The 25,629-nt window shown below is 65.5% G+C and overlaps 1 protein-coding gene across 3 annotated transcripts; it reads left to right on the top strand.

Annotated features, from left to right (window-relative positions):
• Nucleotides 1-258: 258 nt before the first annotated feature.
• ARID3A (AT-rich interaction domain 3A) lies at nucleotides 259-25,399 on the top strand. Of its 3 annotated transcripts, none has more exons than XM_056337329.1 (9): nucleotides 259-410; nucleotides 3,276-4,282; nucleotides 4,960-5,275; nucleotides 19,987-20,059; nucleotides 21,102-21,285; nucleotides 21,469-21,716; nucleotides 22,008-22,304; nucleotides 22,390-22,482; nucleotides 22,682-25,399. In XM_056337329.1, the coding sequence occupies exons 2-9, from the start codon at nucleotides 3,846-3,848 to the stop codon at nucleotides 22,918-22,920; spliced, it is 1,887 nt and encodes a 628-aa protein (XP_056193304.1). In that variant the 5' UTR covers nucleotides 259-410; nucleotides 3,276-3,845; the 3' UTR covers nucleotides 22,921-25,399. The 3 variants fall into 3 exon arrangements, with proteins under 3 accessions (XP_056193304.1, XP_056193306.1, XP_056193305.1); XM_056337331.1 differs by having other exon boundaries at nucleotides 22,393-22,482; XM_056337330.1 differs by having other exon boundaries at nucleotides 264-410; nucleotides 3,273-4,282.
• The last annotated feature ends 230 nt before the right edge of the window (nucleotides 25,400-25,629 follow it).

The following is a 25,629-nucleotide window of genomic DNA, read 5'->3' on the forward strand; positions in this document are numbered from 1 at the left end:
GCTGCGGCCCCTTTAAATCACCTCGCACCGCCCCGGCTGTGGCGGGGCTCTTAAAGGGGCTGCGCCCCGCCGGGCGGCACTCCCCCACCCGGCCACGGGGCGGCGCTGTAGCTGCGCTCCCGAGCGGCCCCGCGGCCCCACCGCGCGCACTATTTGCATGCGGCTGCGCTGCTGGGCCAATAGGGAGGAGGGGCGGGGCGGGGACGGCGGCCCAATGGCTGCGCGGGGCGGGGCGGGGGGGGGTGCAGCGGGCCAATGGTGGCGCGGGGCGGGGCGGGGCCGGGCCCTGCCGCCCGCCCGCGGGGAGAGCAGCCGCCGTGCGGGCACCGAGCGCACCCCGGCCCCGCCGCAGCCCGAGCCCCGGGCGGCCGCGGCTGCTATGCGGCTTCGCGGCGCACGGCCTCCACCGGGTAAGCGGGGACGCAGCTCCACACCGGCCCCGCGGTCGGTACCGGCTCCCCCCCTTCCGCCTCCGCCCGGAACCGGGGGTTGGGGTCTTGGCTCGCGCTCGGGGGCTGAGCGGGACCGGGACCGGGGGCCGGTTACCGGTCGCGTCCTCTGGGCGGGATGGGACCCCCTGTGGGCGGTTGTGGGCGGGACTGGGGAGCTCCCTCCCCCGCCATCGCGGCCGGTTACCGGCCGTTTCCCCCGCGCGGGGCTGGAGCTTCCTCCGCCGCGGCCGCTCCCGGCGCGGCCGGCACGCCCCCGCGCTCGGCCCGGGCCCCGCGGCCCCCGCGGGCGTCACTGCCTCGGCCGGTTAGAGACCCCGCGCCGCGCCCCGCCCGGCGGCCCCTGAGCAAGGGGACGAGACCGTGCCGCCGCCCTCTGCCCTCGGCCGGGGTAGCTCCGGCCCCGCGGCCTCCCGTAGCTCCGGGCTCGGGGCTGGGCTGGGTGGCAGCTGCCGGTCCAGCCCGGTCTCTTCTCCCCGTGCAAGGGGCCGCCGCTCCCCCCTTTACCGGTTCGCGGGGCCGGATCCTCCCCCCCCCCCCCCGCCCCCGGCTCCCCCCTGGCTCCCCCCTCGGGCCCGGGTTCATATGGGGGCCGCTGGCCCCGGCGTCGGGCCAGGCACAGGCGGTGCCATGTGCCATCGGGAGTGGGTCCGGCCTCAGCTCCAGGATGAGCCCCCAGCCCGCTCCGGGGGTCCCTCCCGTGGCCCCCCCAGCTTTGCCCATCGCCGGGGGTGAGTGCCCCCCGGGCCCGGGCTCCCCATCCTCCTCCTCCTTATGTCAGTCTTTGCGCTGCTCTGGGGGTCCCTTCCGCAGCGGTGGCGGGAGCCCACCCGGGGGTCTGGGGGTGTCCAGCCGTGGCCAGGCCCCGGCATCGGTGGCACAAAGGCCCCATCCGTCACACCCCCGCCCGCTGCCGCGTATTTTTAGCCCGGCGTAGCCGCTGTCGCTCTCTCGAGCACCTGCCCTGCGGGACGTGGGTGCTGCTGCCCGAAATCCCCCGTGCGCCGCCCGGCAGCGCCCGCGCTGTCCCACGGCCCAGTGCGGCCAGGAGGGACAAAGGGGCACGGCTCAAGGTCACCGTGGCTGCCGGGCTGGGGTGCCACTGTCCCCTGGCTCTGGTTCGCCATGCCGGCACGCTCCGGCTGCGTTCGGGCTTCGGTTCCCCGCAGGGATGCAGCAGCATGGCCCCAGCATGGCCACGGACTGGGGTGCTGGTGGCGATGGCTCTGCTCCCCGCTCTCGGTAGTGCCGGTGCTGGCACTGAGTGATTTGGCGAGTCGTGGCGAGGCAGAGCCGTGGCAGCACTGGGCCGGAGGGGCACGTGCCTGGGACGAGTCTCACTCCGGTTTGCTTGTGGCTCCCGCGGGCGCAGGGGATGAAGCTCAGATGTGGTGCAGGATGGCTGCGTGGCGGGGAGCGTGGCCACGGCTGGCGAGTGGCTGCTGCTCCGGGGCAGCCCTGCTTGTGCAGAGAGGGGAGGGTCCCTGCCCCAAGGCCACCCCTCTGCGCGCAGGCAAGATGGAGATGGCTGGGGTAGAAGAGGGGAAACTGAGGCACGGGCAGGGGCTGGGCAGCACTCAAATGGCTGAGCAGCTCCTGCTGCCCTGGTGCTGGCTCTCCCTTGAAGGCAGCAGCAGCAGCTGAGGTGCAGCCGGCAGGGCCACCACGGTGACGGCGCGCTCGTAGCAGGAGCCAAGCACGGCAGGGCTGCGAGCGGATGCGGCCGCCGCCGCAGCGAGGCGCGGGGGAAGCAGCTCTGACCCCTCCACCCAACCGGCAGCAGCACCAGCCTGCGCTGGAAACAGGTTCCCCTTTCCAGAATTCGCAGGATCGTGCTGTAGCTGCCGGCTCCCACATGCTGCTGGCTGTCCTGCCCCCGCGGCAGGGGCTGCCCGTGTCCCCAGTCACCCCTGGATCTGGCCCTGGCTTGGTCCCTGCAAGGGTCCCAGGGTGCATGTGCTCCACAGGTCCCCGCGGCAGCACAAACAGGGTGTTTGCCCGGTTGAGTCAATGCCCGTGCATGGCACCACCGTGGCGGTGGTGCGGTGAGCTCCCTGCCTTCGGCAGAGCCGGAGTTGTTGCCGGTGGAGCTCCGTCCATCCAGGGCTGGCTTCTGGCTGCGCTGGGGCTTGATGTGGCGGGGGGAGCCCAGGCCAGGGTGCTGGGGCAGCAGGGGTGTTGCAGGGCCCAGCCATAACGTGCTGGTTTCTCCAGTGCTTTTTGGCGGAGCGGAGCAGAGTTGAGCCCCTCGCAGCCCGGTGTCACCCCAGAGGACCCACAGCCCCTGGGGGAAGGGGAGAGGTGTGGGGGCTCACAGGGGCGGCCGGCAGAGCCTGTTTGCCGGGGTTCCGAGGAGCGAGGCGCTGCCTGCCCGTACCGTGGGAGCCTGCCCTGGGGACCCACGGGTGCCCCCACGCTTTGGGACCCCGCTGGGCCCTTCTGCCGCATGGTGCAGACCCTGGTGCTGCTCGCACCCCGGCACTGGCCTGGCAGCTGCCTGCTGCTGCCCACTGCTCCCCTTGCCCATTGTGGCGTGTCCCTGGGTGGGGATGAGCCCTGTCCCCCGTGGGGGACCCGTGGGGCGGCTCTCCCAGTGCCCTCCCTGCCCGGCTGTTATCTGCTGGCGCTGCTATCCCGGTATCCGCTGCCTGCTGGGCCAGGCAGGGCTATCGGGTCCGGCAGGCCCCTTCCCCCTCCAGCAGCAGGGCCCGGCCTCCCTATCTCATTAGCTCGAGATTAATGAGGCTCCTGCACTGTCTTTAACTCCTTCCTCCTCGCCAGCTCCTGCCGGCAGCTCCGCTGACCCTCCTCCGCTTCTCCCAGCAGGTTTGCGCCAACGCCTTCTGGAAGCCAAGCTGGCCGAGGACTAGGGACGCCTGGCCGCAAGTGGGGGGACTCCACGCTGACCCCAGGCTGCTGACCCCCCCGAAGGTGCCTGGTTGGCGGGCGAGGGGCGATGTGCTGGGCTGCGGCCGCTGCCTGTTGAGCCTGGGGACTTTTCGGCACCTGCCCACAGCGTGCTCGCCGACAGCGGCAGCACCCTGATCCCCACGAGCGACCCCGTGCCCGCAGCTCCCACCGGAACCCTTGAGTGAAGGAGACGTCGGGGCAAGGCTGAGGGGGGTCAGGGGGCACATCCTTCTGCCCTGACCCGGCGGCAGCAGCGATTCCTGCCCTGACACCCCCACGGCGCTGCAGACCCTCCGCTGCCCGCGCCCCCCCGGGCCCCGGCAGCCCCCTTGCAGGGCTGCCCCCCCCGGCGCTGCCCAGCCTGGGCCTCCAGCCCCACTGGAGCGCGGCAGCCTGCCGGGTGCTGCCCCCCGCACCTCCGGGGCATTGCCCCCCGGGTGCGTCGCCCCTCGCCCCCCCGGGGACCCACCGCCCGCCGGCAGAGCCATGAAGCTGCAGGCGGTGATGGAGAACCTGCAGCGGCAGCAGCGCGCACGGCTGCAGCAGGCACTGGAAGCGCGGCAGCAGGAGCAGCAGCAGCAGCGCTCCACACCTCCCCCGGCGCAGCCACCGCCGGCCCCGGGGCAGACCCCTGCCAGCACCCCGGCCCGGGGCCGTGGCCAGGATCCGGCCCCAGCACCCCTGGAGGAGGGAGTGGAGCCTGAGAGCGCGCACATCCAGCGGGCGCAGATGGCTGCTCTGGCCGCCATGCGGGCAGCCGCCGCCGGCCTCAGCCACTCGTCCAGCCCGGGGCTGTCGGATGAGAGCCAGGCCTCCGAGGAGGAGGAAGAGGAGGAAGAGGAGCGCGGTGAAGAGGAGGAAGAGGAGGATGGCGCATACCAGCAGGAGATGGGCTCGGAGGAGGAGGAGGAGGAGGAGGGCCTGTGAGTATACGCTGGCCCTGGCTGGCAGCTCTCATGGTTCAGGGAAGGGGCAGGGACGCGGTCTGGCCCTGGTGGGTTTTGGCACGGCTGGCTGGGGACACAGGCTTCCCTTTGGGGCTGGGGAGCGGCGGCAGAGGCTGCCGGGGGGTGCCTGTGCTGTGTTGGGGGGTGGTCTTCGTGCAGCTCAGGGCGGGCAGGCGGCTCGGTGCTGTCAGGATGTCCTGGAGCGGGAGCTGCCGAGAGCAGCAGCTTGGCTCAGCAGCCGTGATTCCTCGTGCTGGCCTGGCATGGGGCGACGTTTCATCTCTGCCCAGGGAGCCACGTGGGGCCGTGACAGAGGATGCTGGGCTGGCTTTAAATTATGCAGGGCCCTCACGGCTGCCTCCCCTCAGCCTGCGTCCTCGCCAGGGCAGGGAACAGGCTGGGAGCCATCTGGCAGAGCCCCACTCCCAGCCCGAGCTGCTGCCTTGGGATGCCAGTGGTGCCCTGTGGGGCTGCCACCTGCTGACAGGGGTGCACCGGGGCTTTGCTGGGTGCCCTGGGTGCTGGTGTGGTGCTCCCAGCCCCGCAGCTGTGGGGCACCTGTCGGGGGGGACGGCAGGAGAGAGGGATCGGCTTTGGGGACCCAGCCCCCTGCCTGGCGTGGGACCAAATCTTTTCCCTCCCCCCTGCTCTAGGAAGGGCAACTGGGTTGTAGACGACTTTGAGGAGGACCTGGGTGAGGAGGAAGAGGAAGAAGAGGAGGAGGAGGAAGAGGAAGACTATGAGGAGGAGGAAGACATGGGAGAAGAAGGGCTCAGCTCAGCAGAGGCGGTGCGGGCAGGCGCAGGATCCTTGCTGCTCCGCAAGCCCCCGGCACCCCAGCACTACCGGGGCGAGCCGCAGCGGCTGCCGGGTGGGCAGGAGCGGGTCCCCTCCGGACTGGGCCACGCGCAGCCCCCGCCACCGGCACCTGACCATGGCGACTGGACCTACGAGGAGCAGTTCAAGCAAGTAGGTGCCCGCCGGGATGCGTGTGCCCCCCTGCGCCCTCCCTCCCCTGTCCCTCCGCTCTGCCGTGCGTCTCTGCGTCCTTGAGAGCTGCGATGAGATGCCTCTGGTGGTGCTGCCTCTGGTAGTGTTCTTGGATAGAGCTGCTGTTGTTGCTGCTAAGAAAATGTGGGATTTCTCCAGGGTTTTAGTGCTTGGGCTCAGCCTCTCCCTCATCCCTGGCTGGTGGCTTCAGTGGGATCCTGTGTCCTGGTTGGCACTGTAGCCTGGCCCCGGCACAGGCGGATGGTGTGATGGGATTTGCTGCAGGGAACTGGGGGGGTTCTTGCTGAAAATGATGGAAAAAAAACCCCACCCTGGACTTGCGAATCTGAAGGGACTCTCAGTTTTCTGCTTCTCCACCCTCCCCACCATTTTTGGAGGGGACCTGTCAGTGCAGAGGTGATGCCCGGTGGGATGGCTCTGGCCGTGCAGATGCTGGGGGCAGAGCTGTCCCCCTGCCACCACCAAAATGCCATTGAAGAGTGAAACCAGGGAGAAAGCACCCTGGCTGCCCCCTCCATCGCCTTCCCCTCACTGGCTGAGCCAGGCTGGCAGGAGGCAGGCGCACTCCTGCTCTCTCCCGGCGCAGGAGCTCTCTGCGCCCCGCTTTTCGCTAATAGAAGGAAATGTGCTGTGAGCTGGGGCTCCCCAGGGGCTGCCCGGCACCTTTGATGTGTGTGTTTAAATACATCTGAGTTTAGGGCTGGGGGAAGGGATGGGAGCCAACAGCAGCAGATGGGACCCAGATGGAGCGACCGGGGCACGGTGGCCTTTCGGGAGGGATGCGACGGCCCCTGCCCCTTCCCCTTCAGGGGGGCCATCGCATCCCTCCCAAAAGGGGGAAGGGGCTGCTGGGATCTGCCGGCACATCTGGATGTGGGCAGCCTGACGGCAGGGCTGGCGGAGAAAGCACAAGCGAGTGCAGAGCGTGCAGCCGCCCTCCCCAGTGCACTCCTGCCCAGCTTGCAGGGGAGGAGGGATGCTTCTGCCCTGCGTGTCCCTTGTGCCGCTGCACCTACGCTGCCTCCTCCTCTTCTTGTGGTTTCTCTTTTGTGCTTCCTGCCATCGGGGAGCGAGGGGCCGGGGATGTGATCTCATATCTGTGAAGAGGCTTTTTCGATACCGCGCTGTGATCTTCCTGTTTGTCACTGTCGGTGCCGTACCAGACCTGCGTGCCCAGCAGTTGCTCTCAGCCCTTGGGATCTGACGGGAAAATCTGGGGCTGGGTGGTCAGGATCCATGCTGCGCCGGTGCAGTGGTCTGTAGATGTGGCAGGGACCATGCTGTAAACTCTGCCAGGTCCTCCACCGCAGCCACGCAACTTGGGGACACCAGCCCAAGTCCTCAGCGCATCCTCTGTCCCTTCTGCCCACCAAGCTGTGCTGGCAAAAGGGGCTGAGCCCCCACTCTTCCCCCTTTCTCTTCCCAACGGGGAGCTTCCCAGGGTCGGTGGTAAGAGCCCGGCACAGCAGTTAATCGTGGAAGCAGCCGGAGGGGGGAGGAAAGTGGCTGCCGCTGCTGCGCTGTGGGCGGAGGAGAGGAGACGAAGCACCCGACCGGGAGAGGCTTTCCCCGGCACGTCAGCCCGCCAGCGCGCCGGCGCTTGGATTGCGGCCGCTGGAGCCAGGCCAGGGGCTTGCGCTGGCCGGGAGCTTCTCCTGGCCACCCTCCAGCGCGTGCTGCCGAGCACTCCAGCTCCAGCCCAGCTGGCGCAGCCAGGCCGCTGCGGCCTGGGAAGGAGCAGCAGGAATGTAAACAGCGAGTGCCGGCGTGGGGCGGCCGCCATGGCCCTGGCGCTGCTTGGCAGGGGATGCTTTACCCGCTTCCCTGCCGCCCCTTCGCCGGGGTTGAGGCGCAGGAGGGGAAACCATGGCGGCACCAGGGTGCTGGTGCAGCGTGGCTGGGTCCACCCTGCCAGTGGTGCTGTGAGCGTGGCCGTGCTGGTGCTGTGCCTTCCCACCATGGTGGGGGAGCACTGCTCGAGGGAGGGGCTGTTTCAGGGTTGGATTTTTGTTTGCAAAGGAGCTCCTCACCACTCGGCACTGGGAGCGCATCTGCTCTCCCGGAGCTTGCGGGGAGCGTGCAGCCTGCTGCGTGTCGGATGCGTGGGGTCCCCAGCACCTCCTGGGGCTGAGCTGCGGCTGCTCGCTTTGGGGGAGGCGGGGGGCTGATCTCTTTCTCCCTGCCTCCCGGCATGCTCGGGCCCCCACAGGTGGTGAGGGGCTGGTAGTCTGGCCCAGGCCCTCGATGCCCCCAGGGCTCTCCAGGTCTCCCTGCGTTCAGATTCTGCTCTGGATGTGCTGGTGCTGATGAATGGCCCAGCCTGGTATGGGGCTCCCGGCACCGTTCGCCTCGCCGGGCAGTTCTGCTGACCGACTCCCCGCACCGAACCCCCCCCCCCGGTGCCCTGTGCCTGCTGGGGGGCTGTCCCTGTCCCCACCACGGAGTTATATTGACCCATCTGGGCCAGATTCCTGCAAACTGGGGCTCAGCCGGGTTGAGCTGCGGGGGGCCGGGGGGAAGAAGGAGGAGGAGGGGGCCCAGTTCAAGGGAGGAGGAAGGGGAGGGCGTGAGGAAGAGTTATGGAGGTTAGGGAGGTTAGGGAGCTGGCGCGTGGCACCTCCCTGTCCCCGGGGATGGCTACCGTGCAGGCAGAGGTCAGCGAAGCGGCTGACCCGGGGCGCTGCCTGCGCGGGCAGCAGAACAAAGGAGCCCCCAGTGTGGCGGGGGGCTCGGGGGGCAGCGGCTGCCGGGGCCACGATGGCTCCTTGGGGGAGGAAAGGGGCATTTTTGGGGTAGGAGGAGGCTCTCCATGGGGAATGGCCGCCACATCCTCCTCCGCTGGCCAGCAGTGAGGCCAGGATCACTTTCATTTTGTCTTGTGCCTGTGGTAGCCCCACCGGTGGCACGGCGGGGGCGGGAGGGGGCAGGGGGGACATCGGCACGTTGCCCCATGCTGCTGCCATGCTGGGCTGGGACCGCATCCGCGCTTGCTTGGGTTTGGGGTCATCTCTAACCTCACCCCAAAAGGCACGATGGGGAGGCTGGGGTGATGCCGGGGGGGCTGGGGCGATGCCAGGGGGGCCGCACTGCCAGCCTGCTGCCCTCCAGGGCACCACGGCTGGGTGCTGGGCCTTACTGGGGCTCGCACCGCACGTGTTTGCCGTCACGCCACCGCTCCAGAGGGCAACACTGGCGGCGGGAGCTGGGCTTTGACAAGTCGCTGGAGCACGAGCAGCTCAGCCAACCCCTGCCAAAAATCCAGCACTGCTGCGTGCCACCGCAAACTGCTGCGTAATGCCTGGCCTCACGCTCCTGCTGCCGGCCTGGGGCTGCCAGAGAAAAACCTGCTTTGATGTCCGTGCCCCAGCGAGTGAGTTGGGGAGGGGGGTCCTCTGCTCCTGCCCTGCGGAGAACCCCTCTCTTAACCTTTCTGTTTCATTCTTGCTATGACTGTGCACTACTAATAGCAGGAGCGTGAGTGCTGGGTGCGTTGGCAGCCCGCAGAGCCGGAGTTTCCTCCCTCTGCCCCTTTTGGAGTTTCCTGTGCTGCCTGCGCTTCCTTGGGCGCCTGCACCCCGGCACCGTATCCCGCAAGAGGGCAGCTGGGGGGATCTGTCTCCTGGTGCTCCCTCCAGCTGCCTCGCCCACTGGGCTCCCTTGGGGATGCCCTGTTTTGGGGTGCACCCTTTGGGGTGCTGCAGGCTGATGTTTAAGCCCCCAGCTCTGCTCCTGCTTGCAGGAAGCGTCGGAGGCTTTAAGAAGCTGGCGTGGTGCTGTGCCAGCGGTGGGGTGCTGGTAGGGTGCCGGTGCTTTGAGGGGGGGTGCAGGGAGGTTTCTTAAGCTGTCCCAAATGGGGACATCCGAACCACGATGGTGGCACATGGGGGGTGAAAACCTCAGCCCTTATCTTGTGCCGAGCAGCACTCCCCCCGAGATACGGTGTTTCAAAGTGCAACAGTTGGGGAAAGAAAAAAATAAACCGAAAGCAACTCTGCAACCTCGGTGGGTGGCACACAGGGCACAGGGGGGGCAAAAGCGGACCCCCGGGGCTGGGGACCAGCCGGGACTGCACACGTGGCAGGGATGTGGCGGCTCCCAGGAGGATGAAGCTGGGATTTTCCTGGGAGAATTGCAGGAGGAGTGGAAGAAGAGCCCATGTTTCCTCCAAAACCCTGGGGCTCGGAGCCCTGTGCAGGAACCCCAGGCTCTGGCTGTGATGTGGGGGATCCCCTCTGCCGCCGTGGCAGCAGTGCCCCCGCTGCAGGGCCCTTTCTCCCGTGGATTATTTTCCTTTAAAAAGCCCAAAGCTGGCTGGGGGAGCGGGGCCGGGAGCGGGGGCCCTGCAGCCTTTTAACAAGGGCGGGAAGGTCCATTTACTTTCTTTAAAATATTGATTAGAGCTTTATTGCATTAGCCAGCCGAGCGGATGAGCCACCCCCGGGGAGGGAGAGGGGGCCCCTGTGCGGGGAAAGGGGCACCCGAGCCTCATCGCCCGGCCGGGGGCCACCGTCCCCCCACCCCAGAGGCGGTTTAGCTCTGGTCGGTGTCGCGGCATGGCAGGGGCGTAGATAAAGGGCAGCACCCTGGGGCCCCCCGGACGGGTGCTTCTGTGCCGGGAGGAGGTGATTGTGGTGCCTGGCCAGGCCAGCAGCAGATAACGGGGGTAAGGAGGGGACCGGAGCGGGCTGGGGCTCCGGGGGCAGTGGTTTGGTCACAGGTGGACCCCTCCCCAAAGAAGGGCCGGATCCTCCCCATGACCCCAGCGCAGCCGTCACCCGTTTCGCTCTGTGCCACCATCCAGCTTGCTGAAGGGTGCTCCTGGCTGGGAATCCAGCTCAGTAATTGGCTCACAGTGCTCAGGGAGCATTCCCAGAGCCGTAATCCCACCAGATCCCTGGCCGGGGGTCAGGGACTTCTCAGCGAGAGCAGCTTAACCGCTGAGTGCCTCCCCCAGCCTGATGCCTGGGTGCCTGCGGGTGCTGGTCCTGGCATCCGGGCACCACACAAAGCCATTTCTCCCAGTGAGACCCAGGATAATTAATGAGGTGGGGGACGGGTGACACGTCCCTCCTGCTCTGGGTACTTGGCCAGCACCTTCACCCAGCTGATTTTGTTTGCTCCTGGGTGGACCGTCCCCCCAGCACCCCTCAGCTCGGGAGCTGTGCTGGCTCCCCCCCCCAGCCCGGCCATCACCTGTTAGCGTTCCCCTGGCCCCCCAGATCTCCAGCCCCTGCAATGATTCAAGGGCTGCAGAGGAGGCAGCCACCTCCCAGCTCCAGCACAGCTGAACTAACAGGAGTGAGGGTTTATTTAAAAGAAGTTAAAAAAAAAAAAAAAAAGAGTAGAGGCAAGAGCAGGTCCTTTGTCAGCAAAGCAAACAGCCGCCCGGCAGCAGAGCGGTTGGGCAAGGGCGCAGCGTTGCCCCATCACCCTATTTCTGGCTCAAACCACAAGAGAAATGGTACCCGGTCCTGGGGCCCAGCCGGACGTGCCGCAATCGGGGGCCAGGATGAGAGGTGGGGGCAGTCTGGGGGTGGGGGGAGCCCCTCGCTCTCGCCTGGGCACGTCCCTGACATGCATCTGCCTGCGCTGCCCGCTTGCCAGGCTCTGAGCCCCCTGGGGCAGCCGGGTTGGGGGGCTCTGGGCACAGCTCCTGGCTCCACTCCTGACCTGCTCCCTGACCCTTCCAGTCGGTCACTTAATCTGCCTGTGCCTGGGTCCCCGCTCCGGACGGAGCTCGCAATAATCCACCCTGCGCTGGGGCTGCTCGGAGGCCGGGGCTCTTCCACCCCCAGGAGGGTCCCTGCTCCCCACGTGTACCTGGGGGAGGGGATGGCCCCATCGCTGCCGTGCTGGTAGTCCTTTGGTAAAGGGCTTGCGTCACCCCCCTGCAGTGGCTGGTTTGGGGGTCTCGCCCCGGTGCAGATGGCAGCCAGGAGCACCCAGGCAGGCACTGGTCCTAAATCCCTCCGGCAAAGGGCTGAGCCTGCTGCCTCAGTTTCCCTGCCTGCTCATGCACCCCTCTGCCCACGGCCATCGCGGAAGCCCCCTGCTCGGGCAGCAGTGTCTGCTTTCCAAGACTCAAATACCGACATATTTCCACTGCCCGCCAGCCCCGCCAGCAGCAATGTGCTGCCCCATGCCGCCGCCTGCTCCTGTGCCGCAGTGGGATGGGGTCAGGCAGCAGCTTTGGCAGAGCTGGCGTCGCTCTGGTGCTGCATCAGTACCACGGTGTTCTCCCCGCGGCTGTCCCCCTCCCCTCCGTGGGTCATCGGTGGCGCAAGGAAGCAGCGAGGTTTCGGCGCTGCCGGAGCAGCACTGCGATGATGGTTCCCAGGGCTGACGGCCCACAGCTGGCTGCTTGTCAAAACCATCTGCGGCTGCTGGATCTCTTCCAGCTCCCACGGGCAGGGCCAGGGTGTGCGAGGCTGGCAGGAGACATCCCCCCCAGGACCACCCCCACCGTGGTGGGGACCGCTGGCAGGGTCGGTGGAGCGGCCGTCCCACAGATGGATGTGGACGGAGGTGCAGGACCTCGCATTTCAGGAACAGATTTGCAATTAGACAAATCCCCGGTCGGGCAGTGGAAGCCCCAGGGTGACTCATCTGCTCTGGCTTACAGCGATCCCCTTTCTAAGACGATCATTTACATATGGTGGAATTTAAACCCCAGCTCGCCTGCAAGGGCCAACGCAGCCCGCGTTCCTGCGCCTGGGTTGGGTCCTCGCCCAGGGGTCTCGACCTGCCGGCCCTATAGGGCTTCACCCCAGGGAGGTCTGGGGGCACATGGGAAAAGCCGTGCAAACCCTTGGGGCACGTGCCCCAAGGGTTTGCACGGCTTTCCCAGCAAGAAGAGATTTGGTGCTCTGGCTGTGGTTTCCCAGGTTTGTGCCGCGTAGCTCGAGCTCGGCCGCCCACCCGGGTTCTGCCTGGCCAGCAGTGTGCAAGCCGGCCCTTGGGTGTTGCTCCCCGGGACGAGCTTTCTCAACACTGCCTGACTCCACTGAATTAATATTTGCACAAGGTCCGGTGCGATAGCAAGCATGTGTCAAGGGCATGCACCGGCACGCACGCGGCGAGGGCTCCCATGTGCCTGCCCCGGCTGGCGGAGGGCAGCTGCTCCCCCGTCCCACCGCCTCGGCGGTGACCTCTTGGCAGCTCGTGCCACGCGTTGGTGTTCAGACACTGAATCAGTTTTTATTTTAGCCGGAGCTGGGCACGCTGCTGCCCAGCAGGTCCTTCTGAAACCGTCGTTTGAAATGCAACTGCAGCAGGATTCGCTTCCTCCTCTGCAGGAAGGGGAAAAAAATAGCGGCAGCGCAGCTGTCCTGGGAGCCGGTGTGGGTCCCGGCACGGTGACACGCAGCACTGGCACGGCTCCGGTGCGTGGATGTACGGAGCATCACGGTGGCTGCCGGCTGGCCGCGCAGGAGCGGCCCCGCAGCGTGGCGGGTGGCGCACGGACAATGGGGGGTCAGGGAGGTTAAATGGCGACTAATTCACCCATTCAATGTCCCCCTCCATGGCACGGTGACACCCGCCGTGTCGGCGCTGACACTGGCCCATGTCCCCCTGGGTTGCCAATATGGCTGCTCCCCCCAGCCTGGCTGGGGAGGTGGTGGGGCTGGGCATGGGGGCCATGTAGGACCCCGTCCCACCGAGGGGCTCGGGTTGGGATGGGACGCTGCTGCAGTGCCGTGGGCTCCCTGTCCCCATCCCCATGTCTGGTTGGGTGGCACCCATGGGACTGTGGCCAGAATGTGGCTGCAGCATCGCTCGGGGGGGTTTGCGGGCGCTGGGGGAACCTGAGGTGGTCTCGGGGCCCCCAGACCTTTGGGGCGATGGCTGGGGATCAGGGCTGGGCTGGTCCTTGTGCCACAGGCGCACCAACAGATCTGCCACCCACAGGGTCCCGCGGCCCCCAGCCCGAGGAGGGGGCACTGGTGGGGAGAAGCACCTGCGGTGGGACCGTGTCCCGGCCCAGGCGGTGCCGACCCACAGCGGGGACAATGCTGGGAACTGGTGGGAACAATAGTGCCGACGGGAAGCGTGGCGGCTAGGGCTCAGCTCTCCCCGGCCCCCTCCCCGGCTGCCCCCGCGGAAGCGGCCCCCCGCCCCGGGCAGCCCTGGCGCTGCTCAGGCCGCAGGAATCCCGCCGGGCCGGTCAGTGGACTCGCCGGCGGCAGAAGCCGGATCGGTCCCGCATGGGCGAGGCTCCCGGCAGCACCGTCCCGCTCCTGGCCGACCTCGGAGCTGGCGAGCAAAGAGGTGGCGGGGGGCTGCTGCCGGGGGTTTCGGTGGTCCCTGCCCTGCCCTGTGCTTTGCTGGGGGCTGGTGGGGGATTAGGGATGGGGACAGCGAGAGGTGACCCGTCCCTAAGCCGAGCACTTTATCTGTGGCAGGATCTGTGCCGGGGCTGGACTCTCCCTTTGCCGGGAGGGATCGGCCCCAGCAAACCCGATACCCCCACGGCCGGGGGGGTGGTGCCGGTGCTGCCCCCCACTCACCGCAGCAGCTGCGCTGGCAGAAGGGGCCGCGCTACACAAAGGGGCTGCACAGCTCGGACACCCCCAGCCCTGACTCAGCCACCATCTTACAGGAAACCACCTCAGCAGCATCACCCGAAACGCTTCATTCCGGGGCTCGTCACCAGCCCTTCAGTCTTGTTTTTACAAATTACTTTCTTTTTCTGAATAAATGCCCTCTCCGGCCCCGGTTGCGGGTCCTGGCGTGTGATCGGTGCAGGGCCGGTGCCTCGGCACGCTGGGGGCCAAGGGGCTTCGTGCGCCAGCCGGGAACAGGACGGGAAACACCGCCTGCGTGTTTATTCTTCGTTAAATAACTCATTAGTGTGCACGGTCTCTTCCCCCCTCCCAGCATCACCCCCTCGGCTGTCAGCGGGACAAAGGGACCGTCCCTGGGGGCCGCTCAGAGGAAGGAAGGAAGAAAAGAAAGAGCGAAGGAGCAGCCCCCCCGTCACGCTGCCCGGGCTGGAATCCATCAGAGGGGACGTTTGCCCTGCTACCTGCCAGGCACCTCGCTGGGGTGGGCTCTCCCCTGCGCTGCCTTTGTTGTATCTGTTCCCTAAATACAGAAATTCAGGCGTTTCCAGCCCCGCTGGAGGGGCCGGTGGCAGCCCCCAACCCTGCTGCGGTGGCCCTTGGGGGTCTGTCCTCCCGCCCTAGCTCACGGCGTGCACGTCCCAAACCGGTTTCGAAGAGAAGGGAGGAAAGCCGAGAGTGTCGAGACTTCCTGGCGATGGAAAAGAAACTTGAAAATTAATCCCCGAGGCTTGAAAACCCGGAACCGAGCCGGGGGCGGGGGGGCAGGGTGGTGTTTGTGACTCGGTGGCGGGATGCTGGGACACGGGCTCCTCTGCACCCCTGGCCATGCACAACCCTGCTCTCGGGTTGGGGGGTCCCTGTGATGCCTGCTGGGGTGGGCACGGGGGCTCCTGCCGATGGGGAGACTCACCTGGCTGCGCGCCCAGAGCCTCATTACATGGCGCTTCCCCTCCCTGCTTTAATTGCCCTCCTTGCCTGCAGTGCGGGGGGGCCGGTAGCAGGGGGATGGTGGGCTGCTGGGTGGGGGTGTTATCTCAGCCGGACCCCCGGCACGCACTGCTCCCGTGCCGAGGGCTCTCTCCTGCATTCCTGGCATTGCCGAGGGGCCGCCTCCCCGCCAGCCCTTTGAAAGCCAACGGGTTGGGATTTTCCATAATCTGGTTTGAAACATTAATCCGGTCATCCACACCAAACGCCGGGCCGGCATCCTGCCGGGGCGCTGGGGTGCGGGGTCAGTGCCGCCCGCCCACCACCTTCCTAATTCCTCTTCCACTTAATTATATATCTGCTGGCAACGGCCATCTGGCACCTCGTCCTCAGCCGGCCGCGAGGACGGAGGGCTGGGGCCGGTGGGGGCTGCACCGGCGGCGAGGCGGGTCGAGCATCATGGCGTGGAGCTGGCCGTGCCGGTGGCACCAGGCGCTTGCTGTGTGCTGGAGGAGCACTGGGTGTGCGGGGCCAGATCCACCAGCGCGGGGGCTCTCGGGGAGGTGGGGGGCATCTCCTATCCCCCCCAGCCGGGCTGGTGTTGGCTGTGCCGCAGCATCCCCTGGCACCGCGCTCTGGTGGTGGGGGCCCATCATTGGGGCGTCGTGGCAGGGCAGCCTCCCCACGGTAAGAGGATATTCTCGGGGCAGATTAAGTCGTTTCTACCTCCCCGCGGCCTCCCTAATTACGAAATGTAAATCTATTGACTCAGCGGCGGCAGGGCGGCCTCACCCCGCGGCTCGCTGCCCGGCGGCTGGCGTTACCTTTGCACCCAGCCTCGCCACCTCCACCCGCGCTTCCCCGGTGAGGCGCCGCGCTTCGTGCCGAGCAGAAGCCACGCTGGAGCATGGCAGGCAGGGCATCGGCACCGGCACCGGCCGGGGATCAGCACCTGCTGATTTCGATCCGGTGGTGCCAGCGGCAGCTGGTCCGTGCTGAGCCCAGCTGCGCGCTCGGTTTCGCACGCTACTGAAACAAGAACATGTTTCTGTTCCTCAATTTTTATTTTGGGACCCAGTATCTAAGCCTTCCTACGATTGCCCGCGCTGCCTTTCGGTGTCCGCAGGGTGTGCGGTTGCTTTGCTGTGGCCTTGTCGGTGCCGGAGCGCTGCCCGCGAGGTGTCCCGGCAATCCCGGGATGCTGTCAATGCAAGGAAATCCTGCGAGGGGCTGCTGGAAGTCACTCGTCTCTGCCCCCTTCCACGTCCCTGCCTGTGCCCGGGTGGCGAGTGGGGACGAGGCCAGCTCGGCAGATGCCGTTCAGCCACACGCCGCTCGCTGCGGTGCAGGCAGGGCACGTCCCGGCCACGGCAGGGCACGTCCTCGCCTCACGGCGCTGCTAGCACAGCTCCTGGGAAAGCTGCCCTCGCTTCTGCTGGCAGCAGTAGAGCCAGCGAGGGTCTGGGGGGCTGTTAGGGGTGCAGCACCTGGCGCAGGGAAGTCCTGGCCCGGCCAAGCCCCTCGCCCCACGCCAGGGCCGTGGTGGCCAGCCAGCAGCAGCCGAGCACGGCGGAGCTGTCGAAATCTGGCCAGCAACCAACCACAAGCGGCAGCTTGCGAAACGTCCTTTGCCCGGCAGCCGCCGCTGGGTGTGCCGGCAGGGCCTCGAGGGCACCGGGCGGGAATGGGGCTCCCTCTGCTCCCTGGCCCCAGTGACCCCCCTGTGGCTTCATCCCGGCTGGGAGTGGTGGGGAGAGTGGCCGTGGCCAGTGGAGTTTGGCGTGGGACCCCCGAGGCCGGCAGGCGGTGGAGGGGGCACATGGAAGAACGGCACACGGGGCAGCCGCCCGCCAGCTGCTGCTAATCCCCGGGTACCGGCCGGCGCACGCTTTCCTCAGCTGATGGTTAATTTTCTTTCATCCTCTTAAACGCTTCCGTTCCCCTCAGGACCGTGCCCGGGGGGGCTCCCGGCTGGGGGGGTTGCGGCAGTAAATGAACCGTCGTTGTGTCTGTCCCTTCCCACCGCAGCCGTGGCTCCCACCTGCAGCCGGGGAGAGTGGCTTTATTTAAAGTCTGGCTTTATAAAAATTGAATGAACCGATGTTTTCATAAAGGGCTAATCGATTTTTAGAGCTCTGCAGGTTAATAGGTTGCTCGTGACACCCTTGCGCTGTGCCAGGACGGCTCCACGTTCAGTCATGCCCATATCCCGCTGCGATTCAGCACCGCATCCCAGTGATGGCGCAGGGGCTGAGGCCAACGCCGCTGCCAGCTCCCCACGGACGGGCAAAACCCTCCCAGCTGCCAGCGCTTCTGGGTTTTTGCGTTTCCCTTTCTCCCGAGCAGGATGATGCTCCCCCTTCCCTCTCCAGCCCCCTCTTCCCTCCGCAGTGCCATGGTACTTCTCCCTCCCCAGCGTTTGTATTTAATCCCCTGGCTGTGGCTGGCACACTGGCGCTGGTGCAACCCTGCGGGCTGGGGGTCCCGGCAGTGCTGGAGCGGAGCATCTCTGCCGCGGTGCCCGGTTAATGGGGGTGGGGGGGTGGGAGTGGCAAGGATGCTGCAGGCAGCGGAGCCGTGGGCAGGGGGCTCAGCACCGTGCAGGGTTGTGCCGTGGCGGTGGGTGCCGGGGCAGGGCTTTCTCAGTGTGTGGCTTTCGAAGCCGCTCAAGGAAACGGGGGAGGCTGGATTGGTGCCAGCCCAAGATCCCTCGGCCTGGCGTGGGCAGCCCTTGCGGCTCAGCCTGAAAAACCACGGCGGTGCCCGCTGTGCCACCTCCCAGCCCTGCCCTGCTGGGGGGCACCGCTCCGCTCCCCCTGTGTCGTGGTCCCTCCGAGCTCCCCCTGTGCACGGGACCCCATGCTGGCAGCACTGGGGTGGGAGAGGGGCTTTGAGGGGTCTCAGCCGGTGGTGACAGTGGCTCCCGCCCTTTCCCGGGGGGTTTGCTGGGGCCCAGGCGAGCGGGGCAAGGTTTCCAGGGGAACTGGGGGTTTATGGCTTTCCTGCGGCGCCCTGCCCCTCTTATCGCTGCGGCCCCATTGATCCCTTTGATCGGTGCCGGCAGGCGCGTTTGGCCCCACAGGATCCGGATCCTCCCTGGGGGTCTGTGGGAGGAGGGGGCTCGCACCCCTCCCTCGCAGCCGGGGTGACGGCTGTCTGCCCGTGGCTCCCGGTGCCGCCGGGGTGCCATGCCAGGCATGCCCGCGGGAGCGAGCGGGCGTATCGGTGACCCGGTTAACGTGCTGATCTGCCGCCATGCGGTTGGCGGCCCCGCGGTGCATGCCTGGTGAGTTACGTGGTAATATTTATAGCCCCCTCCCAGCCGCCGCGGCCGCGGCTCTGTTGGCAGTTGTTCAAAGCTGTCATTTCTTGAGAAAAGTGGGAGCTGCTCAGCACCAAGGGGCCAAGGGCAACCAGGGCTGGGGCGAGGACTGCGGCGGCCATCCCCGTGGCATCTTGGCAGCACCTGCCCCTGCAACCCCTGCACTGACACCCATCCTGAGGAGGGGAATATTATCCATCAGCCACCGCCTCTAGGCAGAAACCGCGCTGAGCTTTGGCTGCCGGCACCAGGGAGAGGCAGAGCCGGTGCGGCGTGCCTGCCTGCGTGCCGGGGCGCTCAGGCCAGCAGATCCTGCTGCCATAAATCAGGCAGGAATGTGCCGGGCTGTCAGGCGCGGGGTGGGGTCCTGACAAAAGATGCCCCAGCAGAACCGGGTGCTTGAGGCGCAGCCGTGCGGGGAGCCTCGCTCGGGTCTGCCTGCCCCAGCTTAGAAAGACACGTCCCGGCTGCGTACAGCAGCGCGGCATGCGGTGCCAGCTCTGTTCATCCTGCCGGCTTCGCTCCGGCAGCCGTGCTGGGCAGCGCAGCGACCCGGGGGGAAGATGCTCGAGCAGGAGATGCTGACAGCCCCACAGCTGCTGGATGAGGGGTACGAAGCCTCACCGGGGCAGCCCGTGCTCAGCACCGGCCTCACCGGGCAGATTTGCTGCTTTCCAGAGGGAAACAGGCTCTGCCGGGTGGGTCCAGTTCACCGCCCTCCTTGCCTCGTCACGGCACGTGTTTACTAGGGCCGGACCCCCAGGGACCCCCTTTGAGCACCCTGCTGCAGGCACGAGCTCACAGCGTGGCACACGAGTGTGCACTGTGTGGCACATGGGTGCGTGCCATGGTGCACAAGCTCACAGCGTGGCACATGAGTGTGTGCTGTGTGGCACGTGGATGCGCGCTGTGGTGCATGAGCTCACAGCGTGGCACACGAGTGTGCACCATGTGGCACATGGGTGCATGCTGTGGTGCACGAGCTCACAGGGTGGCACACGAGTGTGTGCTGTGTGGCACGTGGGTGCGCGCTGTGGTGCACAAACTCATAGCGTGGCACACAAGTGTGTACCGTGTGGCACATGGGTGCGTGCCGTGGTGTGCAAAGTCACAGCATGGCACACGAGTGTGCACCGTGTGGCACGTGGGTGCATGCTGTGGTGCACAAGCTCACAGCGTGGCACATGAGTGTGTGCTGTGTGGCACGTGGGTGCGCGCTGTGGTGCATGAGCTCATGGCGTGGCACACGAGTGTGCACCGTGTGGCACATGGGTGCGTGCCATGGTGCATAAAATCACAGCGTGACACACGAGTGTGCACCATATGGCACATGGGTGCATGCTGTGGTGCACGAGCTCACAGCGTGGCACACAAGCTCGCCAGCTCCTGATGCTGGCTCCTGGCACTGGCTCCCTCTGGCATTGCAGGTGCGGAGGAGGGATCACGCCGAAGCCTTGCTCTGCTCTGTGCCGAGCACGTGGTGGATGCTAAAAATAACCGGGATCGGTGTTCCTGGGAGGCGCTGGGGGCCGAGTATGGTGTTTGCAGCGTGGGAGCTGCTCCAGCCCGCAACTCGGCACCGGCGTTGCAGGGCCAAGCGCTGAGCGGGGCAGGCAGGGGATGGCAGCGCCGTCCCAGGGCATGGGCACAGGTCAGCCCCATGCTGCAGGGACCCCGGGGACCCCACGTCCCCATGCAGGGACCCTCCCAGGCCATTCGGTGTCCTGCCAGCTGAACAGCCCAGGCTGGCAGGCTCATGCCCCAGGGGTGCTGCTTTGAGAGGACCAGGGGTCTCAGGGCAGCAGGGGGCACAGGTAAGGGGGTTTCCCAGCGTTTTTTCTCCTCTCATTGCGCAGCTGTACGAGCTGGATGGCGACCCCAGGAGGAAGGAGTTCCTGGACGACCTCTTCAGCTTCATGCAGAAGCGAGGTGAGCCCCCCTGCCTGCTTTCCCCCTCCCCACGCCTTTCCGGGGCTGGGGGCTCATTTCCTCGCCCCTCATTACAACCCCGAGGTCACAGCTCCGGTTGGGCTGCTGGTTAATTTTTAACCTCTTTGCACAGCAGGGTCAAACCTGCTGGGCTGGATCTGGCGCCCGCAGCCCCCCCTCCTTCACCCGCCCAGCCCCGCTCCCCTCGCCCCTCACATCCGGGACCTGCGGCCCCTTCCCCACAGGGTCCAGCCCCTCCAGCTGTCTTTGCCCGCCCGCCCCCCCCCCCCCCCCCCCGCTCTTATTGCCCCCCTGGGTTGTTGCAGAGAGTGAAGCCCCTCGCTGCCTCCTTGCTCTGCCTGGGCTGGTGGAGGGGGCAGGGGGGGCCCAGGGGGGTGGAAAGGGCTGAAAGCGAAGCGTTCGCCTGGTCGAGGGTCTGGTTCCTGCGTGGAAAACAGCGCTGGAAATGCTGACGCATCGCTGCCTTCAGCCTTTTGTCAGGCGGGTGCTGGGGGAAGCACGTGTGCATGCGCGGGGGGGCCGGGGAGCGCTGGCGGCGTCCCACTAGGGTCCCACCAGAGCTGCCTCACCCACCAGTACCGGGAGGTCAGAGCCCCCCGGGAGGGGGGAGATGCTGCAGCCCCTTCCCTGGCGCTAGAGGGTGAACTCCCCTGTGCATGTGCGGCCCCCAGCTCGGCGGGACCCTCGCCGCCGGGAAGCGCCACCACTGTTATAAATAACTTATGTTGCTGGGTGCTGCCGACCTCAGCCTGAGCAATGGCGCTCAGCCCCGTTTTGGGGGCTGCGGCTGAAAACTGCGAGTTTCTGTTTCCTTTGTTCTTGGGGCTGATGCTCAGCGAGACGGCAGCGAGGGGGGGTCCTGAGGGGGGAGGATGGGGACGGTGAAAGGGTAGGGAGGAGCAGGAGCCCCCTGGCCCTCACACTGCCTCACAGTGGGGGTCTTGATGGCTTCACCCCGGCTTTGGCCCGGGGGTGAGGATGCAGCAGCCCAGACCCGGTCTCTCCTCCCCCTGCTCCCCAGGGACCCCCGTCAACCGGATCCCCATCATGGCCAAGCAGGTGCTGGACCTGTACATGCTGTACACGCTGGTGACGGAGAAGGGCGGCCTGGTGGAGGTGATCAACAAGAAGCTGTGGCGGGAGATCACCAAGGGGCTCAACCTGCCCACCTCCATCACCAGCGCTGCCTTCACCCTGCGCACCCAGTGAGTGGCGGGGGCTCGGTGTGGCGAGGGGGGGAAGAATCCTCTGGCAGAGCCGGTGCTGCCCGCGCTCCCTCTGCCCTGCGCAGGATGCTGGGGGCGGTGGGGAGGGAGGGGGGGGCACACGGGTAGGGGGTCGCCAGCCGCCACATCACCGTCATCGTCCCCGTCCCTTTCTGCTGGCAGGTACATGAAGTACCTGTACCCCTACGAATGTGAGAAGCGAGGGCTGAGCAACCCCAACGAGCTGCAGGCGGCCATCGACAGCAACCGGCGGGAGGGCCGCCGGCAGGGCTTCGGCAGCTCCCTCTTCACCTACTCGCCCGGCGGCACCCACGGCCTCCTCTCCTCCCCCAAGCTGCCAGTGCCAGCGTTGGGGCTGGCCTCCGCCACCAACGGCGGGTCCATTGCTCCTGTCCAGAAGATCAAGAAAGGTAACAGCCACCGCGGGGTCCGGCTGCGGGCTGGGCCCCCTCCCGGCACTGGGGGACAGCCCCGAGAGGGGCAGAGCTGGCGCCGTGGGTAGGGGGGGTCACGCTGCTCTCCCCCACCCTGGGCTCAGCTTGGGGACCCTGGCTGCGGTCACCCGGCTCTGGCCCTTGGAGGGGCACGGAGAGGCACAGAGGGACCCTGAGATGTTGTGCCAGGGCTGGGGAAGCCCTGGGGTGGTGGCACCCATCCATCCCTGTCCCCTGTGTCCCTGACCGCCCGCTCTGCCCCTGCAGAGGAGGACTCCCCCATCCCCATCTCCATGCCCAGCCGGCTCCCGGTCTCGCTGGCTGGCCACCCGGTGGTGGCAGCCCAGGCGGCTGCGGTGCAGGTGGCAGCAGCCGCCCAAGCCGCGGCCCTGGAGCAGCTGCGGGAGAAGCTGGAGTCGGGGGAGCCCCCGGAGAAGAAGATGGCGCTGGTGACAGATGAGCAGCAGCGGCTGATGCAGCGGGCGCTGCAGCAGAACCTCCTGGCCATGACGGCCCAGCTGCCCATGAGCATCCGAATCAACAGCCAGGGCACCCGCTCGCCAGGTCAGTGCCGGCCCCGGCCCCCCGCTCCGGCAGAGCCCCCGCGGCCCCCGCTCCCGGTGGGGTCCATAACCCGCCTGTCCCCCAGCAGAGAACCGTCAGGACTCCACCGCCGGCCTGAGCAGCAACGGCACCAACAGCATCAGCATGTCAGTTGAGATCAACGGTATCGTCTACACAGGTGAGGGGCTCCCCGCGCCACCGGCACGGGCCGGGGGCTGCTCGACCCCCGCCATCCCCAGCAGCCCCCACCGCGCGCCACGCGGCCTCGCTCCTGCCGGCCTTCGCCCCGGTTTTGGCCACAGATGCGTTGCGCGCAGGCAGCGTTGGCACCACCATGCCACCCCCCAGCTCAGCCCCGCCCCCCGCTCTCTCCCCAGGTGTGCTGTTCGCCCAGACGCCCGGCCCTTCCTCCTCCTCTTCCTCCTCCTCCTCCTCGCTCCCCTCCTCTGCCTACAGCAAAGGCAATGGCAGCAGCGGTGGCAGCCGGAGCAGTGGCAGCGGTGGCAGCGGCGGGGTGGGGAGCAGCGGCGGTGGCAGTGGTGGCAGCGTCCCCCCTGCAGCCCCGGCCAGCCTGGCCGTGCCCCCCAGCTCTACCTCCAACAACACTTCGCCTTAACGCCCCCGGCCCCCCGGCCCCTTCCCCTCGCCAGCGCCAGCAGCCGCGGTGAGGGGGCAGAGCTCGCCCTGCATCGCCGGGGCGCGGTGGGCTGGGGTCTCGCCGGGCTGGGGTCTCGCCGGGCTGGGGTCTCGCCGGGCTCTGCCCTTGTTCTCCTGTTGTTGGGTTTTCCTTTGCCAGGCAGAAAAGCTTTAGCCAGGGGGGTTTTGTCGGAGCCGCCGGCTGTCCTGCTGCGCCGCTCCGGTCCAGGACCGTTTTACCTCACTCACATCACACTTTGCACTGTACATTTATTATTATTATTATTATTTTTTAACTCGTGTTACCTCCAGACAGACGCACGGACGCCTGCTGACGCGAGCTTTAGTGAAACCCCCCGGCACTCTCTTAACAGAAAAAAAAAGATAAAAAAAAAAATAATAATTGGAAATCGGGAGATATTTTATTCATTTAGATCCTTTTCCCTCCCCCTTTATTTTGAGAACTACACTCACTATATGGGATTTTAAGAGGTTGTTGTTTGATTGTTTTGTTGTAAATAGCTTCTATTTTATTCTCTAAAAAGAAAAGAAGAGAAAAGAATCAAACTTTAACATGCAAATGATATATATTAGTGTTCATCAGGGAAACGGGAGCTTGGAAACCGCCTGACCTCCTTTCTCCTCTCACTGTCGGTGGCCGACTCCAGCTCTGCTCCTTCCCCTGGGAACCCTGCGGGCACCCCAAGACCCCCAGGGGTTTGTATGGGGCTGGGGGGTCTCATCCTGGTGGGGCTGTGCCAGCAGCTGGCAGGGCTGGCAGCCCCCCAGCACGGGCAACCTGCCTGCACCCCGCAGCCTCCAGCCTCCTCCGGTCTCTGTGCAGGGGCTGGGGGTCTGTGCCCACCTTTGGGGGTCCTGCAATGGGGGGTGGGCAACATGCTGTTCCCCTGCCCATCCCACCTGGCCGGCGCATCCTTGGGAACTCGCTGCTTTTGGGCTGTTGCTAGACTGGAGAAAATTGAGCCCAAAGCCATTGCCCTCCCCCCCGCCTCGCCAAACCCCCAACCCACACCGGGGGGGGGGGGTCCGACATTGAACCACAGCAGCGATTTGGGCTGATTTGCTCATCCAAGGCAGCATCCCCCCCCTGCACCCCCCCACCATCCCCATGGGGTAAAGGGGGGCAAGCAGGGCCAGGAGCTGGGCTGCACTGGCAATTTTTATTTTTATTCCCCCCCCCCAATACTACTGTGCAGAGCCAATTTGGGTGTATTTTTCTCCAAAAAGCAGCAGTTTAGCGAGAGCAGGATCCGGCCAATGTATGGGGGGGTTCTATAGGGGACCGGTGTAAAATATTCAATTTAGCAATGGGATGCAGGAGCCCATATCCATGATGGTAATTTTTTTTTTTGGGGGGGGGGAGGGGCTGTGGGATGCTCCGGAGGTCCCGAAGGGACCTCCAGAGCATCCCGCAGCCCCAGCCTTGAGCATTTATTTTAAGCATCATTATCTCTCCAGCCGGCCAGGTTTCATTTCTTTTGCAATTTTTTAGCCTTTTTTCTGTGTCCCCCCCCACCCCCCCCTTCCAAAACGTTCACCCACATCTGCGTGAGACACAATCACGATCCGATACCGACACCCCCCCCCCCAATACAACTCGGTATCTCAGTTCCTCAGGTTTTAGCCTCGAGCACAGGGTTCCTTTCCCCCCTTCCCCAGGTGCCTGGGGGGGTCCCTTGCTGGTGGGACACCCCCCCCCCCCTTTTTTTTTTTTGCTTGGGGAAGTGGCGATCTCAGGGGATTTGGGGTTTTTCCAGCTTTCTCACCCCCACCCCCCTCCAGCCTTTTTTCCCCCCTCTCCAGAGCTGGAAATGCCCTTTGGTGGCTCTGTGGACCCCCGTCTTTTTTTTGGGGGGGGGCCACGGGGTCTCCGTCCGGCTTCTGCTGCTGTTAGGATCCAGCCCAGCTCCCCGCAAGGAGAAATCCCAGGGGGAGGTTTCTTGTGCCCAGGGTGGGCGTTAGATTTTCTTAGCGAGTTTTTGCATTTGTACAGTCACTGTTTTGGGTTGGTTTTTTTTTTTTTTTTAATTATTTTTATTCCCCCCTCCTTCCTCTTCCCTCCCCCTCTTTTTTTTTTTTTGAGAGCGTATTACCTTCCACTTTATTTTTCTTTTTGCATATCGATTTAAAAAAAAGAAAAAAAGAAAAAAAAAAAAGCCTAAATCAGTTTCTCTGGGGTTTGGAAAGAAAAAAAAGGAACGGACACAGCTGCAGATGCATTTACCCAGCATGCATATCTTAACTCAGGTAAAAAATGAAAAAGAAAAAAAACCACAAAAGACAAAAAAAAGAAAAAGAATAAAAACCACATTCTACCTCTGAGAGCGGCGGCCTCGGGCGCACCCAGGCCCCCGGTGAAATATTTCAGTTTTGCAAACATTCAGGTATTGAAACTTTTGATTATTATTAAAAAAAAAAAAGATAAAATAAAATAAAAACACTGAAAGTTTACATTTTATAATAACATTATTATACAGATTGTATTTAAACTTCAGAATATTTAAGACAATTGTAACCCTGTAAAGTTGATGAAATATTAAAAAAAAAAAAAAAAAAAAAAGATGTGTTGTTTGGGGGTTTCTGTCCCTGGGGGTGTCCAGGGGGTGCCCACATTGCTCTTGGGGTGCCCCCCTGGTGCCTGTAGGGTTATGGGGCGCCCATGGGGTGC

Source organism: Falco biarmicus, chromosome 4 (genome assembly GCF_023638135.1).
Source record: "Falco biarmicus isolate bFalBia1 chromosome 4, bFalBia1.pri, whole genome shotgun sequence".
Lineage (NCBI taxonomy): Eukaryota > Metazoa > Chordata > Aves > Falconiformes > Falconidae > Falco > Falco biarmicus.

Excerpts from the sequence above, each read along its gene's own strand:
- ARID3A (XM_056337329.1), top strand. The coding sequence starts at position 3,846 with ATGAAGCTGCAGGCGGTGATGGAGAACCTGCAGCGGCAGCAGCGCGCA. Across the intron at positions 5,276-19,986 it reads ACGAGGAGCAGTTCAAGCAA|CTGTACGAGCTGGATGGCGA; the intron begins GTAGGTGCCCGC and ends CTCATTGCGCAG. Across the intron at positions 22,305-22,389 it reads CCAGGGCACCCGCTCGCCAG|CAGAGAACCGTCAGGACTCC; the intron begins GTCAGTGCCGGC and ends CCTGTCCCCCAG.